Source organism: Rhinopithecus bieti, unplaced genomic scaffold (assembly GCF_001698545.2).
Source record: "Rhinopithecus bieti isolate Rb0 unplaced genomic scaffold, ASM169854v2 scaffold_58409, whole genome shotgun sequence".
Lineage (NCBI taxonomy): Eukaryota > Metazoa > Chordata > Mammalia > Primates > Cercopithecidae > Rhinopithecus > Rhinopithecus bieti.
Genome location: NW_016822711.1, coordinates 10,581 through 38,548, shown reverse-complemented (window position 1 = coordinate 38,548; position 27,968 = coordinate 10,581). Strand labels below are relative to the sequence as shown.

Genomic DNA, 27,968 nt, shown 5'->3' with positions numbered 1-27,968 from the left:
TCAGCAGCCTCAAAGATCAAAACTACATAAACTCATGCTGAAAACTCAAAAAGCCAGAGTGCCTCTTCTCTTCCAAATGATCACAATACCTCTCCAGCAAGGGGACAGAACTGGGATGAGGCTGAGATGGATAAACTGACAGAAGTAGGCTTCAGAAGGTGAGTAATAATGAACATTGCTGAGCTAAAGCAGCATGTTCTAACCCAATGCAAAGACGCTATGAACCACAATGAAACACCATAGGGGCTGTTAACCAAAATAACCAGCCCAGAGAAGAAAATAAATGACCTGATGGAGCTGAAAAACACAACATGAGAATTTCACAATGCAACCACAAGTATCTACAGCCCAATAGACCAGGCAGAGAAATGAATTTCAGAGCTTGAAGACTATCTTGCTGAAATAAGACAGGCAAACAAGATTAGAGAAAAATGAATGAAAAGGAAAAAACAAAACCTCTGAGGATTACGGGATTATGTAAAAGGACCAAACCTACAACTGATTGAGGTACCTGACAGAGATGGGGAGAACAAAACCAAGTTGGAAAACATACTTCAGGATATCATCCAGGAGAACTTCCCAACCTAGTAAGACACACCAACATTCAAAGTTAGGAAATCCAGAGAACCCCAGTAAGATACTCCATGAAAAGATCAACCCCATGATTGTCAGATGCTCCAAGGTCAAAATGAAGGAAAAAAAAATGTTAAGGACAGCCAGAGAGAAAGGCCATGTCACCTACAAAGGGAAGCCCATCAGACTAACAGAGGACCTCTCAGTAGAAACCTTACAAGCCAGAAAAGATTGGGGTGACAATACTCAACATTCTTAAAGAAAAGAATTTCCAAACTAGAATTTTATATCCAGCCAAACTAAACTTCATAAGCAAAGGAGAAATAAAATCTTTTTCAGACAAGCAAATGCTAAGAGAATTTGTCACCACAAATCGGGCTTTGCAGGAGCTCCTGAAGAAAGCACTAACTATGGGAAGGAAAACCCATTGCCAGCCACTACAAAAACACACTGAAGTACAAAGACCAATGACACTATGAAGCAACTACATCAACAAGTCTGCAAAATAACCAGCTAGCATAATGGTGACAGGATCAAATTCACACATAACAGTATTAACCTTCAATGTAAATGGGCTAAGTGCCCCAATTAAAAGACACAGAATGACAAGCTGAATAAAGAGTCAAGACCCATCAGTGTGCTGTATTCAAGGGAACTATCTCATGTGCAAAGACACACATAGACTCAAAATAAAAGGATGGAGAAAAACTTACCAAGCAGATGGAAAGTAGGAAAAAACACAAATTGCAATCCCAGTTTCTTTTTTTTTCTTTTTTTTTTGGAGATGGAGTCTGGCTCTGTCACCCAGGCTGAAGTGCACTGGCATGATCTCGGCTCACTGCAGTCTCTACCTTCTGAGTTCAAGCAATTCTCCTGACTCAGCCTCACGAGTAGCTGGGACTACAGGCACATGCCACCACACCTGGCTAATTTTTGTAGTTTTAGTAGAGACAGGGTTTCACCATGTTGGTCAGACTAGTCTCAAACTCCTGACCTCAGGTGATCAGCCTGCCTCAGCTTCCCAAAGTACTGGGATTACAGGTGTGAGCCACTGAAACTGGCTGCAATCCTAGTTTCTGACAAAACAGAGCTTAAGCCAACAAAGATTGAAAACGACAAAAAGGGCATTACATAATGGTAAAGGGTTTAATTCAACGAGAAGAGCTAACTATCCTAAATATATATGCACCCAATGCAGGAGCAACTAGATTCATAAAGCAAGTTCATATATATCTTCAAAGAGACTTAGACTCCCACACAATAATAATGGGAGACTTTAAGACTCCACTGTCAATATTAGACAGATCACAGATCATAGCAACAGAGCATTGACAAAGATATTTAGGACTTGAACTCAGCTCTGGATCCAGTGGACCTGATATATATCTACAGAACTATCCATGTCAAAACAACAGAATATGCATTCTTCTCAGTGCCACATGGCACTTACTCTAAAATCAATCACACAATTGGAAGTAAAACACTCCTCAGCAAATGTAAATGAACTGAAATAATAACAAACAGTCTCCCAGACCATAGCACAATCAAATTAGAATTCAAGATTAGGAAACTCACTCAAAACCACACAACTACATGAAAATTGAACTACCTGCTCCTGAATGACTCCTGGGTAAATAACAAAAATTAAAGTAGAAATCAAGAAGTTCTTTGAAACCAATGATAACAAAGAAACAATGTACCAGAATCTTTGGGATGCAGCTACAGCAGTGTTAAGAGGGAAATTTACAGCACTAAATGCCCACATCAAAAAAGATTAGAAAGACCTCAAATCGGCATCCTAATATCACAACTAAAAGAACTAGAGAACCAAGAGCAAATAAACCCCAAAGCTAGCAAGAGACAAGAAATAACCAAAATCAGAGTGGAACTGAAGAAGATAGAGACACAAAAAACCTTTCCAAAAATCAATTAATCTGGGAGCTGCTTTTATGAAAAAATTAATAAAATAGATAGACCAATAGCTAGACTAATAAAGAAGAAAAGAGAGAGGAATCAAATAGATACAATAAAAATGATAAAGGAGATATTACCACTGACCCCACAGAAATACAAACAACCATCAGAGAATACTATAAACACCTCTATGCAAATAAACTAGAAAATGTAGAAGAAATGGATAAATTCCTGGACACATACATCCTCCCAAGACTGAACCAATAAGAAGTTGATATCTGAATAGACCAATTACAAGTTCTAAAATTGAGGCAGTAATAAATGGTCTACCAACCAAAAGAAGCCTAGGACCAGAGAGAGTTTTATAGCTGAATTCTACCAGAGGTACAAAGAGGAACTGGTACCATTTATTCTGAAACTATTCCAAACAATTGAAAAGGATAGACTCCTCCCTATCTCATTTTATGAGGCTAACATCATTCTGACACCAAAACCTGGCAGAGATACAACAAAAAAAACTTCAGGCCAATATCCCTGATGAACATCGATGCAAAAATCCTCAGTAAAATACTGGCAAACCAAATCCAGCAGCACATCAAAAAGCTTATCCACTATGATCAAGTCAGCTTCATCCCCAGAATGAAGGCTGGTTCAACATATGCAAATCAATAATGTAATTCATTACATAAACAGAACTAAAGACAAAAACTGCATGAATACCTCAATAGACACAGAAAAGGCCTTCAATAAATTTCAACATCACTTTATGTTAAAAACTCTCAATAAACTAGGTATTGATGGAACATACCTTAAAATAATAAGAGCCATTTATGACAAATCCACAGCCAGTATCATACTGAATGGGCAAAAGCTACAAGCATTCCCTTGAAAACAGATCAAGACGAGGATGCCCTCTCTCACTACTCCTATTCAACATAGTATTGGAAGTTTTGGCCAGAGCAATCAGGCAAGAAAAAGGAATAAAGGTATTCAAATAGGAAGGGAGGAAGCCAAGCTGTCTCTATTTGCAGATGACATGATCGTATATCTAGAAAATTCCATCATCTCAGCCTCAAAGCTTCTTAAGCTGATAAGAAAAAATTAATAAAATAGATAGACCAATAGCTAGACTAATAAAGAAGAAAAGAGAGAGGAATCAAATAGATACAATAAAAATGATAAAGGAGATATTACCACTGACCCCACAGAAATACAAACAACCATCAGAGAATACTATAAACACCTCTATGCAAATAAACTAGAAAATGTAGAAGAAATGGATAAATTCCTGGACACATACATCCTCCCAAGACTGAACCAATAAGAAGTTGATATCTGAATAGACCAATTACAAGTTCTAAAATTGAGGCAGTAATAAATGGTCTACCAACCAAAAGAAGCCTAGGACCAGAGAGAGTTTTATAGCTGAATTCTACCAGAGGTACAAAGAGGAACTGGTACCATTTATTCTGAAACTATTCCAAACAATTGAAAAGGATAGACTCCTCCCTATCTCATTTTATGAGGCTAACATCATTCTGACACCAAAACCTGGCAGAGATACAACAAAAAAAACTTCAGGCCAATATCCCTGATGAACATCGATGCAAAATCCTCAGTAAAATACTGGCAAACCAAATCCAGCAGCACATCAAAAGCTTATCCACTATGATCAAGTCAGCTTCATCCCCAGAATGAAGGCTGGTTCAACATATGCAAATCAATAATGTAATTCATTACATAAACAGAACTAAAGACAAAACTGCATGAATACCTCAATAGACACAGAAAAGGCCTTCAATAAATTTCAACATCACTTTATGTTAAAACTCTCAATAAACTAGGTATTGATGGAACATACCTTAAAATAATAAGAGCCATTTATGACAAATCCACAGCCAGTATCATACTGAATGGGCAAAAGCTACAAGCATTCCCTTGAAAACAGATCAAGACGAGGATGCCCTCTCTCACTACTCCTATTCAACATAGTATTGGAAGTTTTGGCCAGAGCAATCAGGCAAGAAAAGGAATAAAGGTATTCAAATAGGAAGGGAGGAAGCCAAGCTGTCTCTATTTGCAGATGACATGATCGTATATCTAGAAAATTCCATCATCTCAGCCTCAAAGCTTCTTAAGCTGATAAGCAACTTCAGCAAAATCTCAGGATACAAAATAAATAAGCAAAACTCACAAGCATTCCTATACACCAATGATAGACAAGCAGAGAGCCAAATCATGAATGAACTCCTGTTCATAATTGCTAGAAATAGAATAAAATACCTAGGAATACAGCTAACAAGGGAAGTGAAGGACCTCTTCAAAGAGAACTAAAAACCACTGCTCAGGGAAATCAGAGAGGGCACAAATGGAAAAACATTCTATGCTCACAGATAGGAAGAATCAATATCATAAAAATGGCCATACTGCCCAAAGTAATTTATCGATTCAATGCTACTCCTATTCAAATACCACTGACATTCTTCACAGAACTAGAAAAAACTACTTTAGAATTCATACAGAACCAAAAAAGAGCCTGTATAGCCAAGACAATTCTAAGAAAACAGAGCAAAGCTGGAGGCATTATGCTACCCAATTTTAAACTATACTACAAGCCTACAGTAACCAAAACAGCATGGTTCTGGTACAAAAACAGACACATAGACCAATGGAACAGAATAGAGAACTCAGAAATAAGACTACGACCATCTGATCTTTGACAAACCTGACAAAAATAAGCAATGAGGAAAGGATTCCCTGTTTAATAAATGGTGCTGGAGAACTGGCTAGCCGTATGCAGAAAATTGAAACTGGATGCCTTCCTTATACCATATACAAAAATTAACTCAAGATGGATTAAAGACTTAAATGTAAAACCCAAAACTATAATATCCCAAACAGAAAATCTGGGCAATACAATTCAGGACATAGGCTGTGGCAAAGATTTAATGACTAAAATGTCAAAAGCAATTGCAACAAAATAAAAAATTGACAAATGGGATCTAATTGAACTAAAGAGCTTATGTATACCAAAAGAAACTATCATTAGAGTGAACAGACAACCTACAGAATGGGAGAAAATTTTGCAATCTATTCATCTGACAAAGTTCTAATATCCAGAATCTACAAGGAACTTAAAGAAATGTAGAAGAAAAGAAAACAACCCCATTAAAAGTGAGCAAAAGACATAAACAGACATTTCCTAAAAGAAGACATTTATGTGGCCAACAAACGTATGGAAAATAGCTCAACATCACTGATCATTAGAGAAATGCAAATCAAAACCACAGTGAGATACCATCTCACACCAGTCAGAATGGCAATTATTAAAAGTCAAGAAAAAACAGATGCTGTCAATGCTATGGAGAAGAAACACCTTTACACTGTTCGTAGGAATGTAAATTAGTTCAACCATTGTGGAAGACAGTGTGGTGATTCCTCAAAGACACAGAACAAGAAATACCATTTGACCCAGCAACCCCATTATTAGGTATATACCCAGAGGAATATAAATCATTCTATTATACAGATACATGCATGCATATGTTCATTGCAGCACTATTCACAATAGCAAAGACATGGAATCAACCCAAATGTCCATCAATGATAGAGTGGATAAAGAAAATGTGGTACATATACACCATGGAGTACTACACAATCATAAAAGGAATGAGATCATGTCATTTTCAGGGATGTGGATGGAGCGGGAAGCCATTATCCTCAGCAAACNAAAACCCAAAACTATAATATCCCAAACAGAAAATCTGGGCAATACAATTCAGGACATAGGCTGTGGCAAAGATTTAATGACTAAAATGTCAAAAGCAATTGCAACAAAAATAAAAAATTGACAAATGGGATCTAATTGAACTAAAGAGCTTATGTATACCAAAAGAAACTATCATTAGAGTGAACAGACAACCTACAGAATGGGAGAAAATTTTTGCAATCTATTCATCTGACAAAGTTCTAATATCCAGAATCTACAAGGAACTTAAAGAAATGTAGAAGAAAAAGAAAAACAACCCCATTAAAAAGTGAGCAAAAGACATAAACAGACATTTCCTAAAAGAAGACATTTATGTGGCCAACAAACGTATGGAAAATAGCTCAACATCACTGATCATTAGAGAAATGCAAATCAAAACCACAGTGAGATACCATCTCACACCAGTCAGAATGGCAATTATTAAAAAGTCAAGAAAAAACAGATGCTGTCAATGCTATGGAGAAGAAACACCTTTACACTGTTCGTAGGAATGTAAATTAGTTCAACCATTGTGGAAGACAGTGTGGTGATTCCTCAAAGACACAGAACAAGAAATACCATTTGACCCAGCAACCCCATTATTAGGTATATACCCAGAGGAATATAAATCATTCTATTATACAGATACATGCATGCATATGTTCATTGCAGCACTATTCACAATAGCAAAGACATGGAATCAACCCAAATGTCCATCAATGATAGAGTGGATAAAGAAAATGTGGTACATATACACCATGGAGTACTACACAATCATAAAAAGGAATGAGATCATGTCATTTTCAGGGATGTGGATGGAGCGGGAAGCCATTATCCTCAGCAAACTAATGCAGGAACAGAAAACCAAACACCACATGTTCTCACTTATAAGTGGGAGCCAAATGATGAGAACACAGGACCACAGGGAGGGAAATAACACACCCTGGGGCCTGTCAGGGTGAGGGTGGTGGGAGGAAGGAGAGCATCAGGGTAAATAGTTAATGCGTGTGGGGCTTAATATCTAGGTGATAGGTTGATAGATGCAGCAAATCATCAGGGCACACGTTTACCTGTGCAACAAACCTGCACATCCCACACATGTACCCTGGAACTTAAAATAAAATAATACAATTTTTTAAAAAGAAGGTCAAGGAAGAGAAGAAATGGAGCAGACCAAGTAAAAATTATCCTTTGCTGGCAGGGGAGGATACAAGATTGTGCCCTACCCACTTGCATTTTTGAATTTTTGCTCTTAGTTTATGCATAACGATGTGCCTTTTCTAACAAGAAGTAACCAGGCTAGGAGATATATCACATAAAGCCAAGAGTTTCTGGTCCTTACAGTCAACTCCCAGACTCTCTCCTAGGCTGGGAACTCCCAGAAGCTACATCATAGGACCATAAAATCTACAGCTTGAAGACAGAATTTTCTTTTTACTTGCTACTGTGGACCAGTCATTATACTAAGTAAGTTTCTGAATTACCCCATGTAATAATCACAGCAAACCCTGGAGTTATCACCTCCTCCATTTTTATAGATGAGGAAATGGGGGCTCAGAATAATTAAATTACTTACTTACTTAAAGTCACACAAACAATAAGTATAATTACGTCAAGGACCTTGCATCAGTCAGATTCATATTTGAAATCAACAGAACCCATACTAGTTCAGATTCAGGGGGGAAAGAATTTTTGGGAAACATTAATTATGTCAGAGGTTCTTTAGGAGAGCCAGAGTATCAACCTTGGAGGTTACACCCAATTACCTTGCAGATTCTGAGGGCAAACCTGTTACTGCTGCCACCAGACCTATAACCTGTCATTTTCCCTGAATCTGAGATATTACTTCTAAGTCTTCTGTCACTGTAGCCCCTGAAAACAGAATGACCCCGTCCACCAAGCCAGATTCCAAGCTGTTTGGCACCTTTTTCATTTCATTCTCAACCACATCGAAGTTTCATGCTGGTGTGTCTGACTTGGTGGAGTCTAAGTCAAATGACTACACCTTGGCTGTGAAGAATGCTTGGGAAGGAGCTCCTGGCTTTTAACTTTGGAATATAGGGTATATGGGATGGGAAATTCTCCAAAGAGAGAAAGACACTGGACAGTCAAAACAGCTCGCCAAATGGCCAGTGCAGAGGTCAAGTCGAATGACGTACAATGGTCTTCTCATTTCACAGATGGGAAAACTAAGGCCCACTGAATAGCTACAGTTGGCTGTTCTATGCTTTCTTCTCCAATATTTTTGACATGCCTCTTAGAAGCATTTTGACTGCAAGACCTTAAAAGAAGTGGAAATTCACAGCAAAATGAGCCTTTCCATCTGTCTTCTGTGCCTTATCATATTGGAATGCACTATGGAAATTGTTGCTAAACTTTTATCTGATATGAAAGGATGCATAACACATTTCTCCTTCAGATCTTGGTAAAGAAGAGAATCTGCAAATGCCAGTCTGGGAGGAAATGAAAGGATTTCTCATGAAAAAGGTTTCTATGAAACTTCAAGTTCAATGAAGGATTTCCTTGCTAGGTTTTGGAAATAGCATTGTTGGAATATTGAAGTTCTTATCATTGTAATTGATTTTTTAAATTTTTAAAAAATTTGCCTATTTAAAATCTAAAACTCTTTAGTAGAAAAAAGTTACCTCCAGTCTGAACACTGTCAATCATAAAACATTTGCTGTTGATTTTACACAGTATAGCAAAATTTATATAACAAAACTAACTTTGAAAAGCCACAATCAATTTGGGCAATGAAATGTCATCAATTCTATCACTTTACTCATGAGCTGACGTGAAAGTCCTACAGGCATGTGCATTTCCTGAAACACTAAAATTCAGTTGGAGAATGAAAACATAATTGGTCAACATGCCAAAGTACTCAAAATCTAAACTTACACATGATGAGTGAGAAAATAAATAATCCTGTCACACAAAAAATACCATTTTTACAAATGGCAAATGATATCCCACTTGACTGAAAATTGTATTTAAAAACAAATATTTTTAAAAAAAATTTTGTTGTTGTTATTGTTGTTGAGACAGGTTATTGCTCTATCATCCAAGCTGGAGTGCAGTGGCATAATCTCGGCTCACTGCAGCCTCCGCTTGCCAGGCTCAAGCAATCCTTCAGCCTCAGCTTCCCAAGTAGCTGGGACTGCAGGCACGCACCACCACCACCTACTAATTATTTTTAATTTTTGCAAAGACGAGGTCTCACCATGTTGCCCAGGCTGATCTTGAACTCCTGGGCTCGAGATACCTGTCCATCTTAGCCTCCCAAAATACAGGGATTGCAGTCTTGAGCCAGCACACCCAGCCTGCAATTTATTTTTGAATAAAAATTAAAGGTGGCTAACATGTGATATTCCCTCTAAACAAGGATTGCTTAATGTGGGCTACATGAATGGCATTGAGAAGGGTGCTTAAACACCCTGAAAGCATATACAAAATTATGTGCACATGTGCTTATTGTATGTGTGTGTGCAAGCTGTGCACATACTTTTTTTTGATAAGAGAATTCACAGATGTTATCAGGTACTCAAAGGAGTCTGTGTTGCTCATAAATCAAATGATAGAGGGCTATTTTAGGTCACAGAACAGATTCTGTAACATATGTAATATAATATGAACTCGAATTCAGGGCTCCTCTAGCCCAGATCCTATTTTGCTGTTAACTTTAATTTAAACCATGGAAGATATCCATCTTTTGCAAGGTCCTTTTTCTCCTCTGATGCTGTTTATACAAGGTCTCTAAGAGCCTATAAAGCAATATTACTAGAGATAGACCTGGAATATTTGAAAACAGATTAGAACTGCCTCTTACCACCTTCTATCAGACTCTAACCAGAATCCTCATCAAGGAGGAAGGAACAAAGCCCTAAAGCATAAAGCAGTATATTATGAGTGAGCATAAAAATGTTAAATTAACCACCAAACTTGTGACATTCTTTTCATTTTTACATAAAGCCAATTCCAAGATTTCTGTATTGGAGAGAAATTCTAGGCTGAGACTCCTGGTGAGCATATCAATCACGTCTGCTTTGTTACTCCTTATTTCCCCGTTGCCTAGTATAGTGCCTGGCAAATAGTGAGCCTTCAATAAATATTTTTTGAACTTGAATTGAATTGCTTTGAGCTGAACTGGAATAAGAGCTGGCATGTTAAGAGTTTTGGATTAGCCATTATTTAAAGTTATTTATGAAACTATCAAATGTCACGTGGTCATTTCTCTTTAACTTCCATGCCAACAACCTTTTTATAAATTAAAATCTGAGTCAACAATTTCTTTCCAATATCTTTTTCTTTTAGTCTATCAGTGAGGCTATAGAAATGGACAAGTAGTTAAATCTTTCACAGGGTGAAAGGTTGACCTTTAGGAATGTGTTTATTTCTTTAAAAAATAATATCCTGGAACCTTGCTAAGGCAGATAAGTTGATATAGAATATAGATGCATCTTGAACTAGGTCCAGGGTGATTCAGGGACTCTAGATCTGGAAAGGCCACCTGATAAAACATTCAATTCACAATTTAACAGGGATCATTTAGATAGGAGGTCTCTATACTTAGATTTCATAAGCCAGTAAGAATTTTCACACGTAAAATAATTAGGGTTAGTTCTCATAGGATTGCCAACTTTTCAATTTTTTTCAAGACACTAAAACACAATAATTTCCATATACCGCCATCATTTGTTAAAGAAATATCCTCTTAACACCAAAGACAGTAGAATGATTATAATCTCAGAAAAAATGAGTCTTTAAGGAGGAATCAATTTGGCTTCATGAAAAATTCACAATGTTCTCTTTAAAAGTTTGCCTTGTCCTTTTGTTAATGGCTGGCACAAATGTTATCACAAACCAACACTGATCCATGCGGTGGCATTTGGGAACCACTAATATAATTAAACCCCTTTGGGCTGAGATTTCTTTGTTTCCTCCTCCCTATCCACTCTCCACCCTTCCCAACTCATCTTTTCACGGAACGCTGATCTCTCTGGACATTTATTCGGGTTCTCTTGACCTCTGGCTTGTTGAGTTCAGCCCAAGAAAGACACAGACAGGAGAACAGGGGATGAGAGGAGTTAAGGTCAGGCTATTGACTCCGCTGGTTCATTTCCCCTCCCTACTTCTCTGCAACCACCACAACTGCCTAGACATAGTTGGCCGTGGTTGTGTTCCTCTCCTCAAGCTTTCTTTCTAGACCTATCAGTTTTGCTCTTCCCCTACCTCTTCAGGTCAAGATAAGGCAAAGGGCACCTGTACTTTCAGGGAATATCTTGCCAACCCTTGTTGGTTCCTTTAATCTTACCCACACCTTCTAAATCGTCCCTTCATTTAACTCTCCTCAGTTTCTGCACTGAAGTAGCCATCTATTTCCTCCTGGGCTTTATCAATACATTCTTCATTTAAAGATGAAAATGTTGAGACGCAGACAAATGAAGCAACTGGCTCGAAGTCACATGATCACTTAGAATCAAGTCAGATATAGACCATACCTTCCAGATTACAAGCAGAGTGCTCCTTAGGCTATGCTCAATCCAGGCCACCATCCTCCCAGAGCCACGTCCTGCTCAGCCATATTGATGGGCATTTCGACAACTAGTTGTAATTTGTTCACATTTTGAATTTAAATATCTTCTTAGGTGACTATTGAGGCAAACCCAAACACAGGAATACTGTTTTCACTGGAATGGATTAGAACCAGGAAAACTGAGTTTTTAAATATTTGCCTAAGTAGAAATGGGCAATTTAGTGTAAGAAACTACTACAAACGCTAAACACAAAAGAACATGAGAGTGATGAAATTATCACTGTGACGTGAATTTTGATCATGAAAGGGGAGTGGGGAGAGATGAAATAAATGTGCCCAGGGTGAGGGGATGAGGCATGGGTGGTGGGTGGGGGAGAAGAAGATCAGCTGGGGACAGACTTGACTCTGCATGAGAAAATGAGTAGGTTGCAGAAGGGTAAGGAAGAATAGGGTGATAGGTGCCTGTCAAGCAGAAGGAGAGAGGAATGGGCAGCAGTAATGCATAGATATCAAACAGGATATTTGTAAAATGTGTTTATCTGGAAGGAAGTTACTGTACCACTGAGCAGGGGCTGCTGCTAGAACCCTGACGTATTAGAAGCTTCAGATTTTAGAGAAACTGAATTCTCCAAAACTGACCTATGTCAAAATGCTCTTCCACAAAGGTGAAATTTGCCATAACCACACTTTTATTTAAAACTCTTGCTCTTAAATAAATGTACATGCACATATTTAATATATTAACTGTTCTCAATTACAAACTTGACTGAATTTCCCACTGCCGTTTGATCACCGGCTGTTATGAAAGTGTCCCCATGGGTATTTTCTTTTACTTGGGTTTTAAAATAAGCTAGAGAGTCTTAATACCAAATTATTCTCTTTAAAGGAATTGGGATAATGGAATTATTAACATTTATTGAGCACTTCATCTGTCAAAGCACTTATCTGTTTTACCTCATTCAGTTCTTACAACAACCCTACCATCACTCAGCCTCGTGACCACATTCTTGTCCTCATCTGCACAGTCTGGCCTCTGACCATGGCAAGCAGAACTTCTCTGTGGCTCTGATCCCTGTCAATGTCCCAGGTCAGATGCGTGAAAAGCATTGCTCAAAGAAGTCACTGTTATAGCCTCTCAGCATGAGGGACTGCTCGTTCTGGTACAACCACCTTCATTGACTGCCGAGCCTTTAATCAATCAACAATTATTTATCAGGCTCCTACTTACTGTTCAGCAAAGTCCTGTCTGGCTTCTGTAGACAGGAACATTTCTAGATATGGCACATGAAATTGGATCAATCAGAAACCTTGAGCCAGTCCTTAAGGGTCAAAGGGTTTGGATAGCTGTCATTTTAGGACAGAGAAATAAAGCCTTAACAACAAGGTAGAGGATAATGAGAAGGTACTGGAATAGATTAAGAAATCAAGAAATACAAAATTAGAAAATAATATGTAAATTTTCCTTTAAATTATCAAATGAGAAACCTTTGCAACCAGAACGAAGTCTACTCTTACAATGTCATATAAGATTTGTTCAATTAGTAAACTATCAACCTCAACATCCATGCATAATAATAGTCAGGTGTCTTTACTATAATCAAAGAGTTCATTGAATTTTTAGTGTTATTTAGTATCATCTTAGATTGATCATCTTGGCTACATTAGGTATCTGTATTTAGATAATACCTTTATATTTAGGAAGACAATTTTAAGACAAAAAATAAAAATTCACAATGGGGATTATTATTAAATTGTTGGAATTTACCATTTGGAAATCCATACACAGGTTCAATTCCCAAACACCTGTATGTTGCCTATATTTTCATCATTTTGATGTCATAGACTGTTGATTAATATAATTCACTGGCAACCACTTTAACCACTGAGAGTATTCATTTTCATCATTAATACAAATTGCATGTGTCCACATGTACCTGGAAGTAAAATAAAATTAATAATGGAAGCCCTATCTTTCTGCCCTTCTGACATTGTACCTTGCAAAACTGGGACAACGACTGAGTACATCTAACATTTTTCGTCTTTGAAACCACATATCCACCTCCCAAACCTCTATCTTCATGTGTTTACTTATTTTGAAATTGTTCTTGACTTCATTTTGTTTGCCTTTGTTCTGTTAATGGAGTTACCTCCTATTTAAAAAGTGCCTGCTTTTGTGTAAGCTTTTTCCCTTAAGAGAGTGGCAGAAGCTGAAAGGCATGTCAGAGAGCAGGGCGTGCTCACTACAGCTGGAGTAGGGGTGTAAAAGACTGACTTTGCATTCTCCATGGTTTGCTCGGGTCTTTCCCTGTCCTAAAACACATGACAATTCCCTAAATTTGTCTGTACAAAAAAATCCTATGTTATTTAATAACAGTCCTCAGTTATGCCTGTTTCATTTGGCTTTGACTTATAATGCTTTTGTCTTATGGAAATGTTTGTTGTTCTCGGCTGGGGAAATTTTGGGTGTTTGGAGAAGCCCTGGAGAAATGGATTAGATGATCTTGCTGAGTCTACTCACACAAATTTTAAAAAGTTCCTCTTGAGATCAAACATTCAAGAAAATTTTCCCTGGACATAGAAGTCTAGATCAGGGATTCCCAATCTTTTAAAAATAGTTTGGCCTCATGACAATTCCCCATTTCTGCATATAATGTCTTACAGCATGTATTCATCTCTAAGTGTAAATGCACAAGAATTTTGTTTAAAGACCTTTTCTTGAGAATTTTGAACCCATTTTTGAAATTACTGGAACCATCAGGGATCCGAGGACAATTGGTTCACTTCCTAGTATCACCATTCCAGCCTAAGATGTTCCTCCCCTAAAGGCAAATTTTGAGGGTGAGTATGCCCCTGTAGTGGCAGAACCTGACTGTTGAGCCAGGCTGTTGGTGAAGGAGAAATATTTTTTTGCCTCTCATCCCATAGAATTCTGTTTATATCAGAGGCCAGTGGCAGAGACTCAAGGTTCGATATATAGTGTGAACAAGTACAGAAACTGAATGAATGCTGGATTTTTATGCCTGGTTCCATTTACCACCAGATGGCTCTATTGTATCGTCAGGAAATGCACACATGTAAAATCGGTGGTCTCATAAGCCACAGGGAAAAAAGTAAAACAGAAGTTACACCTATAAGATATGTAGGAATGCAGTTCGTTCTTTATGGGGTTAATTGGAAGCAGCTGCAGCAGGAGTATTCGCAAGAAAACAGGATGCACCCAGAGAAACTATAGGAAGGTCATCATCCTAGCATGTCCAAGGTTTTCCAACTTTTTGTATTACTTTGTAATTATTAAGTATTACAATAGCAAAAGAGTAGCAAGGAAGTGCTCTCAAGGGCCTGTACCTGGTGTTTTCAAACCAATTTTGTGTACTCTTCAGCTTGTAGCTGAGAAAAAGTAACTTTAGAAACATTTTGAGTCTGGGCGCAGTGGCTCACCACTGTAATCCCAGCACTTTGGGAGGTGGAGGTGGGCAGATCATGAGGTCAGGGGTGTAAGACTAGCCTGGCCAACATGGTGAAACCACGTCTCTACTAAAAATATAAAAATTAGCTGGACGTGGTGGCGCGTGCCTGTCATCTTCAGAGGCTGAGACAGGAGAATCGCTTGAACCCAGGAGGTGGAGGTTGCAGTGAGCCAAGATTGTGCCCTTGCACTCGGCCTGGGCAACAAGAGTGAAACTCTGCCTGGAAAAGAAAAGAAAGAAAAGAAAAGAAAAAAATTGAGGGGCAGAGTCTACACATCTGCTAATTTGAGTCATATTAGCCAGGCTCTGGGGAAGAATGATATGAGTAAACATGCGGTATCTTTGCTTTAATGACATGTGCTGAGAAGGTGAAGATGAGAGGAAACAGGGTTTCTTTGAGCTCAGTTGACTCCGTTCCTACTGTTAGGTGAATGTTAAAAACATAGGCATTCTAGGTGACATCTTCCATCAGGAATGTGGAATTTTAAATCTAACCTTCTGAAGTAAGAATAAAAGTTTCAAAGCAATCAAATTCCAATGACAGTTATTTAATCTAACTTTCTAAAGCTGTTCATTGTCATCATTTGTTTTTTACTCTTTTTACATTCGATGTTTTAAATGAAACTATTGTTAAAACATTTTGCTGTTTTATTTCCTTGTTAAGAAAAGGGGAGGATTTGTGTGAGTTTATCAATCCTATCATTAGTCCATAAGATTGTTTGAGATGCGCTCAAACTATCCCTGTCAAAAAGTAATAATTGATTTTTTTTTAAAGAAAGTGTCCCTGGATACCGGACAGATGGCGTTTACCTTGGCCCAACTTGAGTCATTGGAGACTTGTCTGAAAGAAGCAGAAGAAAAGGCTAAAGCTTTATCTGAACAGGTAACACCTGTTATGGGAACTGGAAACAAATGTTCCTCAGTGTGCAGCATGGCAAGTGTGAATGTAAACACACGTTTTAACCTCTGCCTCTACTGTTACACACACACACACACACACACACACACACACACTGCAGTTATGTACACACACACACGCACACAGCATTCCATTCATTTTAGACATAACAGTGCCTACTTTGTAGGGAACTTTTCAGTCTTTAAAACTTTTTTCATCTTTATATTTTATTTGACTTTCATTCACCACAGGCCATGAGTTAGGCAAACCTTCTTTAGCTAAGTGGTTTTCCTGAATAAGCAAAGCATATTTGCATTATAAATAGATAAGCTCAAAGATAAAATAAAGCCTATTGGAGTCATGCAGAAGTAATTTTCTTTCATTTTTAGGAAACTTTACTTAGAAGAGAGTTTTTCAAATATTGACATCCCTCTTGGGTGTTTGAAACTTACAGAAGCAAAGCAGCAGATAATAAGTGGAGCCTGGTCTGCACCAGGTGGCCTGGACACCTTATAGTACTTTGCATGTACAGCAGGTCCATGATTTCAGAGGCAGTAAACCAGCTTTACTAGTATCAGTAAAGCTCAGACCAGGGCTGGAACATTTCCCAATAAGATTATACTTTGCAAATAGTGCAACTATTGTTGCCTTTCCCCCGGTCAGAGAGGCTTGGCCCCAGAAGACAAACTGCTTGGAGCCTGGGTCCCCCAGTGCTCTCTTTTGGTGACAGTCAGTGAAGGGAAAAGGATGGAGGAGGCCCTGCAATGTTAGAAATGTTCATTAATTTCTCCTGGATTGATATATTTAGATAAAAGTATATTTTAGATACTTTGGAAAAAAAGAATTTTAAGGTACTTTTAATAAAGGCAGTCTTTCTGTACAGTAACAGCTAATTGCATCAGAATTCTAGCGGAAACTAAGGAGGAAAGGTGCCTTGTGTTATGAGAAAAAGTATAATTAATATATAATTTAGTGATACACACACAAATGCCCTTCATTTCTTTTTCAGCTTACCAAAAAAGGTGCATCCCTTACTTTGGCATGTATTTATTGTTTACTGAATGCGATTGCTGCAAGGGGCTCACAGCGGGGAGTTGTGTCCAGTTGATAAAAATGCTGCCTGCTCCTTTTGGAAAAGTTTCCATCTCAGGTCCTCAACCATAGCCTCTAGGCCTACCAAACTGTTTTTTTTTTTTTTCTTTTCTTTTTGTCTTAAAACAAACAAACAGAAACAAGCCTTGAACTATGGCAAAATTAAGAATTACCAAGAATATAATGATAAACATGAGGTACCGTTTCAAAGCAAAACAAACAAAAAAAACAACAACAACAACAACAAAAAACTAAGAAGATCAGAGTCTCCAAATTGGGAAGGATTTTTCAATGGATAACTCAAAAAGGGCACCCCTGCTGGGATTAAGTTACACTAAGAAAGTATATGGGATTTTTTTGGTAATCAATATTGATGGCTTTTAATGATTTCTCGTTTGAATCAGTAAGATTCAATTCACTCATAAAAGTACCCATTTCTGCACTTTGGGAAGCCGAGGTGGGTCGATCATGAGGTCAGGAGATCGAGACCATCCTGGCTAACATTGTGAAACCCCGTTTCTACTAAAAATACAAAAAAAATAGCAGGGCATGGTGGTGGGTGCTGAGGCAGGAGAATGGCATAAACCCGGGAGGCGGAACTTCCAGTGAGCTGAGATCGCGCCACTGCACTCCAGCCTGGGAAACAGAGCGAGACTCCGTCTCAAAGAAAAAAAAAAGTACCCATTTCTTTGGTTCTTAATGAAATATTTTTTTTTTATCCAATGCAGATGTAACCACCCATTGGGCTCACCTTGCCCACTGCCTAGACAGAATTGATTTATCAAGACGGGAATTACAATGGAGAAAGAGTAAATCACGGAGTCACAGAGCTGGCTGTGCAGGAGACCGGGGTTTTATTATTACTCAAGTCAGTCTCCCTGAACATTCAGGGATCAGAGTTTTTAAAGATAATTTGACGGGGAGGCACCCGGGAAGTGGGGAATGCTGGTTGGTCAGGTTGGAGATGGAATCATACTGGATGGAAGTTAGGTTTTCTTAATGTCTTCTGTTCTTGGGTGTGATGGCAGAACTGGTTGGGCTGGGTGGTGTCAGCTGATCCATCAAGTGCAGGGTCTGCAAAATATCTGAAGCACTGATCTTAAACTTTACAATAGTGATGTTATTCCCAGGAGCAATTTGCGGAGGTTCAGACTCTCGGAGTCACAGGCTGCATGACTCCTCAATTGTAATTTCTAATTTTGTAGCTAATTTGGTAGTTCTGCAAGGGCAGATTGGACCTCAGGCAAGAGCAGGGTTCTTTTTGGGAAAGGGCTGTTATCGATTTTGTTTCAGAGTCAAGCCATGAACTGAATTCCTTCCCACAGATAGTTTGGCCTATGACCAGGAATGAACAAGGACAGTTTAAGGGTTAAAAGCAAGATAGAGTCGGTTAGGTCTTATTTCTTTCACTGTCATAATTTCCTCGGTTATAATTTACAAAGGTGCTTTCACGGATAGCTCCTAATATTTAAGATTCTTAGCTGGATGATCTCTTTGTATGACACCAACCAATTAGATGTATTTATTTTTTCAGTAATATAGCAGATTAAATATATAAAATGGAGATTGGATTTCACAACCTTTTTGTACCTACCATAAGTAAGATGCTGGTTAGGTGTTTTGCAGGAAAGACATATAAGTCAGAGCTTCTCTACCCAAGTAGCTCACAGACAATAGAAAAATTGGAAGATATGAAGAATGAAAATAGGCGTTTATATGACTCCAAGATAAACTGCACAATAGCATTAAGTTACAGGATCTGTATGTGTTAATTGTACTAAAGTGTTGTTCTTGAAGTTGTCAAATTTGCATAACCAAGTGAGTTTAATTGGAAGTTGACCATGGTTTGAGGAAAGGGAGAGTATGATATGTAAAGCACATTGCAGGCATTTTTGATATTACATTTTTAATTAACTTGAGCATTTTATGAGATTTGGCTGTCTTCATTGTTACTGTTGAGAGGGGTCAATCAACACAGTTGTCACAGGATTTAATCCTAAAATTTTTGCTTTCTCCAGTGTTTGAGTCTGGTCTTTTCCTTGAAAAGATAAAAACTTTAAGAACAGTCCTCTGTCCCCTATCTTAAAATTTAAGTCAACATTAAAAACATGGATGAGAGGATAGGGAAAGGGAAGAACCTGATATTTCCTAAGAAAGTTCTTGAGAATATTTCAGAATGGAACACCTGTCTCAAACAATCAAACATTTGTCCACTGGGTGCCACTGTCTTCCTTACCAGGTCGTGCCACTAAGGGATTACAGAAAGATTGCCTTTAGTGTTAAAGACAATGATTACACACACACGCATACACACACACTCTCTCAATCTGTGTGTGTGTGTGTGTGTGTGTGTGTTGAAGGAATATTTTTGCCTGCTATACATGTTAAGGCTTCTTCTAAATGTCATTAATTTAGGATTTGTCACAAGGATGTTGGGAATGCTACCTTGCCTTTACTGGTAACCCAAATTGTGGGCTGTCCCAGTGGAGTAGAATGAGGTGAGGAGTGTGGAAGAAACAAGAAGAACCAAGATTTGTGCTGGAAGGAAGCAGTGGACGCTTGCAGTATTATCAAACAATGGATCCTGCCTTTGAGAAAATGGTTAATCTCACTGTTATTCAAGATCTTATCTCTTAGCTTTGCCTCTGAGAACATAGAATTAACTCAGAATGGAAAGTATAGGTGCCTAGGGTTGTTACCTACATTAATCATCTGTTGATCTTGGGCCTCGGTTTATGCAAACTGGACATTTCTAAGGACTCCTTCAGCAAGGTCCAATGTTACAAAGAAAAAAATAGAAATAGGCAACAAACAAGAAGGTTGTGGCCACTTCCTCTGATGAGGTCACACAGTCAATAGAATTCTTTGTTGGGCTTCACTTTAGCTTACAACTGTTCTTTACTGCTCTGCAGTCAAGTCACTAATGTCAAAATAAAAGAAACATGAAATTAGAATAATTTGCAATTTAGGCTTATCATCTGGGTTAGTCAAGACTTTGAGAAATAACTGACTGCAGCAATTCAGCCAAAGTAGAGTGAGAAAGTGTCATTAGGCCCCAACTTCTAACCTGGATTATAGTGATAAATCCCTCAACATATTACCAAGTCTTGCTTAAGGAAATACTTTATTATATTTCCCATAGGTTAAGATCAGGTGGGAGGAAAACTAAATGCCTGGATGTTGGGTAATAGATAAAGAAAAAGAGTGAATAACAAAGGGAGAAAAGCTGTTAGGAATGTGAAAGAAAGATGAGAAGTAAAGGGTTTCTAGAGAAGCCCATAAAAAAAAGTCTTTTCATGTGTGCTGGCTTCTATCACCAGTGAATATAGGAGGACAATGAAAAGGACTCTGGTGGACTGCTGTTTACAACCATACACAAGCAAATAGACCATACAGCTTTTGTGCTGAGACAAAAGAAAGTGTCAAGAAAACCCATACTTTTGCAATGAAGCCTGATCCAGATGCACGCCAATGTAGAGTTTATGAGGCAACATTCCCTTTGGCAGCAGTGTTAGCCCAGAGTCTCTCTCATTTATCAATGGCTTCTGGTTCCCAGCTCCAGGTATCAGATCAGGGAGAGCCCAGGCTTTGTTCCTGTTCCACTATTTGCTAGCTTTATGGCCTTGGGCAATTCACTTTGTCTCCCCAGCTACAGTTGTCTTATCTAGGAGGGTGTAAACATGTTAGTTTCATAGAGCTGTCGTGAGGATTAAATGGGATAGGTATTGGTCCTTCTGTCCCTTTGTAGGTATTATGGCTGAATGTTTCTGTCCCCCCATCAAAAAGAACAAATTCATATGTTGAAACCTAATCCTCAATATGATAGTATGTGATGATGGGATCTTTGGTAGATGATAAGTTCTTGAGACCACTGACTCAGGAATGGGACTAGTGTCCTTATAAAAGAGGCTCAAGGGAACTCCCTCACCCCTTCCACCATGTGAAGACAGAGTAAGAAGCTGCCATCTGTGAACCAGGAAACAGACCTTCATAAGACACCAGATCTGTTGGTACCTTGATCTTGGACTGCTCAGCCTCTAGAATTTTGAGAAAGAAAGAAATTCCCATTGTTTATATGCTAGCCAGTTTATGGTATTTTGTTATAGCAGCCCAAATGAACTAAGACAATAGGTTCTCAAAAATATCTGTTTATTTTCACTCCTACCAGTGGTCATAACAGAACTGTGTAGTTCTCTTTATGCCTTGAGCCACATAAATTAACGAGTCCCAACCTACCACAAAAGTCTTTCTCTCACACATACACACATACACTGCCCCCCTACTCAAGCTCCCTTTGTCCTAACTTGGCTGGCTTTTCTACTATCCAGTTTCTCTTCTACTCTTTCTCATCTCTTCATCTGGTAAAGGGATTTTAGTTCTTTAACCTTGTCTTTCCTTTCTGCTTCATCTCTTGGAACTTTTGTCTGTTTCTGCCGATTATCTGATTTTGTACAGACTGGGAGCTGTTATCCTTGGCAAGCTGGGCAGGGAGGGTGTCAGGAGGTGAATCCAGTAAGAACTATGTAGTCAGAATTCATTTCATATATCTTCTGGGTACCATACCTAGCAAAATATAGTCACATATGAGAAGACTTTTTAAAGTTCATGGAAAATTGAATTAAACAACAAAATAAAAAATATAAATTTTATTTTCAACATGAGCTTCATCAAGTTCAAGATACTTTTGAAGTGATGATACCAGCCCTTTAGTCCACTTTGAAGAACTGAGGGTCCTGGGGATTTAACCATCTAAATACAGTGTTTTTTTTTTACATGATTAACTAAAGAGAAATGAGTGCCCTTTAAAGGTTTTTTTAAGACTAGGAAACCAAAATAAGGCAGGAGCAGCCGAATCAGTACTGTAAGGAAGATGCCTAACGATTTCCTGTGGAAACTCTTGCAAAGTTGCCCTTTTTGATGAGAGGAATGAGCAGAAGCATTGTCATGGTGGAGAAGGACTCTCCTGAAGCCTTCCTGGGTGTTTTTCTTCTAAAGTTTGGCTAACTTTCACAAAACACTGTCATAATAAGCAGATGCTATCATTCTTTGTCCCTGCAGGAAGTCAACAAGTAGAATGCTTTGAGAATTTTAAAAAACTTTGCTCTTGACCAGACTTTTGCTTTGACTGGACCACTTCCCCTTCTTGGTAGCCATTGCTTTGATTGTGCTTTGTCTTCAGGATTGTACTGGTACAGCCATGTTCCATCTCCTATTACAATTCTTTGAAGAAATGCTTTAGGATCTTGATCCCACTTGTTTAAATTTCCATTGAAAGATCAACTTTTGTCTGCAGCTGATCTTGGCACAACAGTTTTGGCACCCGTTTCCATCAAGTAGAAAGTTTGCTCAAGTTTAATTTTTCAGTCAGAATGGTGTATGCTGAACCAATTGAGATAGCTATGGTGTTGGCTCTTGTTTCTCTTATTAATTTTGGTCCTCTTCAATTAGGACATAAATGAGATACATTTTTCCTCAAAAATTATTGTAAATGGTCTGCTGCCACAAGCTGCTTCTTCAACATGGTCTCATTACTTTTTTAAAAAAATTATCTACAAATAAACTGCTGATTTCTTTGGGGCATTGTGTATATAAACTTTTTGTAAAGCATCATTTCACCATTCTTTCACCCAAGCTTCACATAAATTCGATGTTTGTTCTTGCTTCTATTTTAGCAGAATTCATGTTCCTCTGATAGAGGCTCTTTTCAAACTGTTTTCTTCTTCTTAGTACATCAAACTAGATCCTGTTCACATGTGTTACAAGTTAGTATGAGTTTATTTTGGTGTAAACTACTTTTGAAATCCATGCACAATTTTTTCAAAATATGCACTTCTATGATATCTCTGAAGAACCTTCATATTAACTATGCCATAAAAACTTCCTAGAAAGAAGATTTCATGATTTGATGCAGGGGATAGGAGGTGGAAAACTGGGTGGGAAACTTGACTCTTTTTCCTATCATTGCTTCTCCCAGGTAGGGATGAGGCATACAGCAAGGGGTCCCTTTTTGGTCTTTTACCCCTTTCCCTTCCATTAAGAGAGGTTTATTGCACTCAAAATGGAAATAAATTTCAATGGAGAAAAACGTGATAGTTTTATTTCCCAACTTTTGGATAAAGCATGTGTGATATTTTTCTGATTGTTAGTAATAGCTCATGTGTGAGTTGGGCATTTTTTCCCCTGACCTGATGAGAGAGACATTTATTAAGGCCTATTAAGGCCCAAAATAAAACTAGGAACAGAGCATTCTTGTATCCTCACTCCATGGCTAACCTGAACAGTTAAGTTATATGCAAAGAAAATTCCTTTCTCTTTATTTTTTTCCTCTGGGATGTCTCTGCCTTAGGTTCTTTCTCATCTTAAAGAATAATAGAACCAATAAAGGATACATAAAAGGAGGTGGAAGAGGGTGTCTAATCTTGCATCCTGCAGAAATACATGCCTAGGACCAGATCCCTGGGGCAATGCATTATAAATGATAGAGAGTGAAAGAACTAACATTTATTAAGCATGTACAGTTTTCCACGTGTTATGTTGAGGTTTATAAACATTTCATTTTAGCTACACAATAACCCAATTTGCTATTGAGGACAATGAGAACAAAAAACATTGTCATTTGCTAAATGTCATGTAGTCAATAAATTGTGATATGGATTGGTTGTGTCCCCATCCAAATCTCACTTTGAATTGTAATAATCCCCATGTGTCAAGGGCAGGGCCAGGTGGAGATAATTGAATAATAGGAACATTTTTCCCCATACTGTTTTCCTGGTATTGAATAAGTTTCACAAGATCTAATGGTTTTATTAGTGGGAGTTCCCCTGCATAAGCTCTCTTGCCTGCTGCCATGGAAGACATGCCTTTGCTTCTCCTTTGCCTTCAGCCCTGATTGTGAGTCCTTTCCAGCCATGTGGAACTGTGAGTCCATGAAACCTGTTTCCTTTATAAATTACTCAGTCTTGAGTATGACTTTTTTAGCAGCATGAGAACAGACTAATAAAAATCGTTTATCTAGAATTAGAACCGAAGTATTTTTAAAATTCAAAGCCCCTATTCTTAACATGTGGTCATAGACGAAAGACACTTAACAGACATTTCTTACACAGCAACATCGAACAGAAGAATTTGCCTAGGTTTTCAAACTGGCACCTCAAGAGCCTATTAAACAGATTGCTGGGCCTTATCTCTAGAGTTTATGATTCATAGATCTGAGGTAAGTTTCAAAACTTTGCATTTATAACAAGTTCCCATCTAGCTTCAGTACCAGATGCTAACCCAGACCTTCAGGCCGAGTTTCTTTTTCGCCCTTGTCCTGTGTTCTCCAGCTGCATGGCTAATATGGTGAAACCCTGTCTCCACTAAAAAGTACAAAAAATTAGCCGGGCGTGGTGGCAGGCACCTGTAGTCCCAGCTACTTGGGAGGCTGAGACAGGAAAATGGCGTGAACCTGGGAGGCAGAGCTTGCAGTGAGTGGAGATAGTGCCAAGTACTCCAGCCTGGGCAACAGAGTGAAATTCCATCTCACAAAAAAAAAAAAAAAAAAGAAAAGAAAAGAAAGAAAGAAAAGAAAAAAAGAAAAGATGTAGGAAGAATGACAAAATAATATTGCTCCAAGAGTCTCATGTTCACAGAGATAATCTCAGCAAGACAGAAGACCAAGTCTCAATTTAGCAGAAGATGGCAAGAGCTGAACTCTAAGATACCTCTCCTTGTTGGAGTCATATGATGAGACTTCTGGAATGTAAGAGGTGTGGATAAATTACCTGTAATCTGCATTTGAAGAAAGAAAATATTATGTGTATGTTGTCAGAATGAAAAAGAAAGTTAAAGGAAATTCAAGAGGGGGCAAAAATGCAAAAGAAGCATTCCATTCTGAAAAAGACTTGTATCTATTCTGACTTGCTCCCCAACGTCCTGCTCCCCTTCAGGCCCATTCTGGCTTATTGCAAGAACCTAATTAGGGGCATTTGTGGCTTTGCACACTGTTCAAACTCAAGATCAAGCCAAGTTTAGTTTGTCTCTTTTTTTGTTTGTTTGTTTTTGTTGGCCAGCACTCATTTGTTCATATAACAAGTGTTTATTGAGGATTCACTATATGCCAGGTACTATATCTAGAAGTGGGAATACAGCAGTATACAAGATTAATAAGATCCCTGACTCATGGAGCTGACATTCTACTGGAGGACACAAACAGAAAACAAATAAACATTGAAAATACATAGCGCTTCAGACGGTGTTAAGTACTTTGCTGGGCCACGCTAAAGGGTATCTGTGGGACCACACTTGACCTTAAATCTCACTGGGAAGTCTGGTTCCTGAGAATAACGTTGTGGGCCCTTGTCCTTGAGAAGCTGGTGACTGTAGATCTGTGTGTATGTGTATGTGCGTGTGTGTGTGTGTGTTGGGGTGTGTGTGTTATTCCTGTTGTTTTTGATATTAAACAATAAAAGGTAAGGCCAAATTATTGCTCTAGGTTAGATCAAGGTTCTTGGGACTCAGGTTTTCTCTTCAAGATGGCGTTTTCAAAGAAACGGGAGGCTTTTAACAGTTTACTTTCTCTTGAGAGTTTTAACCATTTTGCTAATATTTATCCTAAATTCTTCAGATATATTTATGTGTATTGTTATAAAGCTTGGACTAGAAATGAACAACGCCCCACAAAAAGAATCTAATATGCTATGTTTAACTCTAATCAGCAAGAAATTATGAATCATTTTATGCCTAAGGCCCTAACAAAACTCCCATTATTTCTCTCTTAATACATCTTAGTGTCCAGTCTATCTTTTCTTTATGTTTAGGAATAGAAGGAACAAAGATACCAGCAAATTTTTAGATACTGAATTTGTGTATTGAGTAGCTAAAAGTAATCTGATGCATACTGAGATTGTCCAAAAAATGTTCTGTTTTTTTTTTCATTGTTTATATGCAACAGTGGATCTTTTGATGTCAAGTTTATTTGAAATAAACAATGTGCCCTTGGTAGGAGTATTCATTTCTGCAAATGCTCAGAAATTATGCTTGACATGCCAATCTGAAATCATGAGTTTTGTGAATGAGTTTTTGTTTTCAGAACTATTTTGAAGTGTACTTTAATGCCACAAAATCACAAGCAGTCTGTTTGACCTGGAATGGGTTCCTTATCAACATGAAACCTAGTTATCAGGAACTTCATTAAACAATTTGGCTAGCCAGAGCTCCGATTGATTTTAAAGCAGAGAAGTTCCCTCCATATTAAAAAACAAAATCCAACAACTTCTCATTTAAGCAGATGTTCATCTTCATCTTGTTACTGGGTTGTTGGTATAAATTGGTAGCCTCAGAGAATGCAAGGAAAAAAATTAGAAGCTGGTGAAGAGATGGTGTTGTTTTGAATAGGGTCAAACACAATGACAAATCGGTTTCTGTAGTGTATTGTTGCAGGCGGGATGTGTGGATTGTTGGCTTGTTACATAACTAAAGACTTCCTTTTGCTTGTAAATGTCAAGATCAAACAGAGGTCAGTTTTAAATAGCTGACCGGTGCTAATAAATGTGACTTTCTCCTCTTGGAAAAAGCAAAAACCTTATGCCTTAAGAGTCATGGCTCTGCTGTTAGGAGGAGGTGTCTTTGTGTATGGGCTTAACTTGTACTTTGTTCATGAGATTTTCTTTGACGAACTTTCCCTTTGCTTATTGTCTACAAATAAATTAGTAAGTTAGGTATATGCTTTTGTTCAATTATTCATTCAATAAATATTTATTGAGTTTATACTATGAGCTAGATATTCTGTTTGGTACTCCTGTGAATTTTAGCTCATGTATTTCTCCAAACAGTCCTGGAAAACTGTATATGCCATTTTGCAAATGATGAAAGATCTTTGGTGGGCTTGCAGCCCTCCTGTCTGCTCCTTCTACACACTCTCCTTGGTGATCTGACTTTAGGGTACACAATCTGCTGAAAAGCCTTAAGTCCTCACTATTAGTCCAGGTCTTCCCTGACTCCAGACCTAATTATGTGTACTGAACAGCTCCACTAACGTTCTCACAGACAACTCAAGCTCTCAGTCTCCGCAATTCAACTTACCTGCTTCTTGCCCCAAACCTGTTCCTTCTCCCACATTCCCTAGACCAGTTATCAGTGCCGCCAGCCACCCTGTGCTGCTTTCATTCTTTCCTCATGCCTCATATGCAATCAATTGCTGAGTACTATGGGTGATGACTCCCAAATCACTCTTGAGTCCATCTTTTTTCCTCTATCTCCACTATCATCATTTTTGTCCAGGCCACCTTCTGCAATGCCTCTCCTGACTTTACCGTCATTATGGCCCTTGTTTAATGACTCCTCAACACTACACCGGAATGAAGGTTCTGTAACAAAGACCTCATATCTCTCAACTTTAAATCTTAAATTAGCCTGATTTCACTGTCAGGGTCAAATCTATCCTCTAACAGATCTTACAATACCATTTACGATCCACCCACCTGCTTGTTTCTCCAGCTTTACCTTACACCACTCCCTGTATACCACTATGACACCACTTTCAGTTCTTTAAAGGTATTATATCCTCTCTCACCTTTCTAATCTAGAAAAAACAAAGGCCTCATTTCTTAGAGTCAAATTTTCATTACTACACCTCTTCCTAGAATTTCTGCCTAGAATTTCTCTGCTAACTTTCTTCATTTACTCTTTTTTTTTTTTTATATATATATATATATATATATATATATATATATATATGTGTATATATATATATATATATGTGTA

At 38.1% G+C, this 27,968-nt stretch overlaps 1 protein-coding gene across 1 annotated transcript in view; it reads left to right on the top strand.

Moving 5' to 3' along the window:
* The window catches only part of LOC108521262 (coiled-coil domain-containing protein 192), a gene marked incomplete at its 3' end in the record, with an annotated part of 44,746 nt that extends 28,628 nt beyond the window's left edge, over nt 1-16,118 (top strand). The window contains exon 3 of the mRNA XM_017860986.1: nt 16,011-16,118. Within this exon, the coding sequence (XP_017716475.1) occupies nt 16,011-16,118 (108 nt within the window). The remainder of the gene's footprint in view (nt 1-16,010) is intronic.
* Nucleotides 16,119-27,968: the final 11,850 nt, after the last annotated feature.